Source organism: Taudactylus pleione, unplaced genomic scaffold, assembly GCF_031769625.1.
Source record: "Taudactylus pleione unplaced genomic scaffold, aTauple2 ptg000268l, whole genome shotgun sequence".
Lineage (NCBI taxonomy): Eukaryota > Metazoa > Chordata > Amphibia > Anura > Myobatrachidae > Taudactylus > Taudactylus pleione.
Window position 1 is genome coordinate 1,427,347 of NW_028284670.1, and position 915 is coordinate 1,428,261.

At 39.3% G+C, this 915-nt stretch overlaps 1 protein-coding gene across 1 annotated transcript; it reads right to left on the reverse strand.

The window, feature by feature from the left end:
* LOC148513824 (olfactory receptor 6B1-like) lies at positions 1 to 915 on the reverse strand. Its single transcript, XM_088481257.1, has one exon. It carries the CDS (start codon positions 883 to 885, stop codon positions 1 to 3), a length of 885 nt encoding a protein of 294 aa, XP_088337383.1. The 5' UTR covers positions 886 to 915.

Here is a 915-nt window from a genome sequence, read left to right on the forward strand (position 1 = left end):
TTATGCCTTCAATCTCTTAATACCTAATAAATTCACCATGACAGTCCTCATCTCTTGATTTCTCAGGCAATATATGATTGGATTAAACAGTGGTGTTACTAAAATGTACATCAACACTATTACTTTATTCTTAGACAATGAGTGTCCTTTAGCAGGGACCAGGTAGATAGCAAAAATGCTACCATAGTACATAGACACAACAGAAAGATGAGAACTGCAGGTAGAAAAGGCTTTTTTCCTTCCAGAAGTAGCAGATATTCCATGGATGGTTATGAACACACAAGTGTAGCCACTAAGGATTAAAACAAAAGGTATCACTGCTATGGGAAATATCATCACCAGTATAGCAATCTGTAAGGTGTCTGTGAGAGAGCAGGAAAGTTCTACAAAAGGAGCAAGATCACAGAAGAAATGATCTATTACTTTTGGTCCACAAAAATGAACATGAATAAGCAAAATAAGTGTAACTAGAGGGATTAAAAAGCCAAACGCCCAGGAAAGGAGAGCCAGATAATGTTGACATTTGTAGTCCATGATTGTGGTGTAACGCAGCGGGTTACATATGGCCAGATACCTGTCATAGGACATTACCGTGAGGATGTAGCACTCTGTGCTTCCTAGAGCAACATAAAGATATGTTTGTGCAATGCAGCAAATTCTAGAGATGGTGGCACCTCCCAGCCATATGACGCGCAACATGTTGGGAACAATGATGGTCAAGAACCCAATTTCTGTTATTGACAGGTGCTTGAGAAAGAAATACATTGGGGAATGGAGCCTCTGTCTGGTAGAAACCAAGGTGATAATCATGAGGTTTATTGTGAATGTGATCATGTAAATGACCAGAATCAGGAGAAAGAAGACAGACTTCAAATCATTGAACATCGGGAATCCTAAGAGTAAGAATTCCGTGAT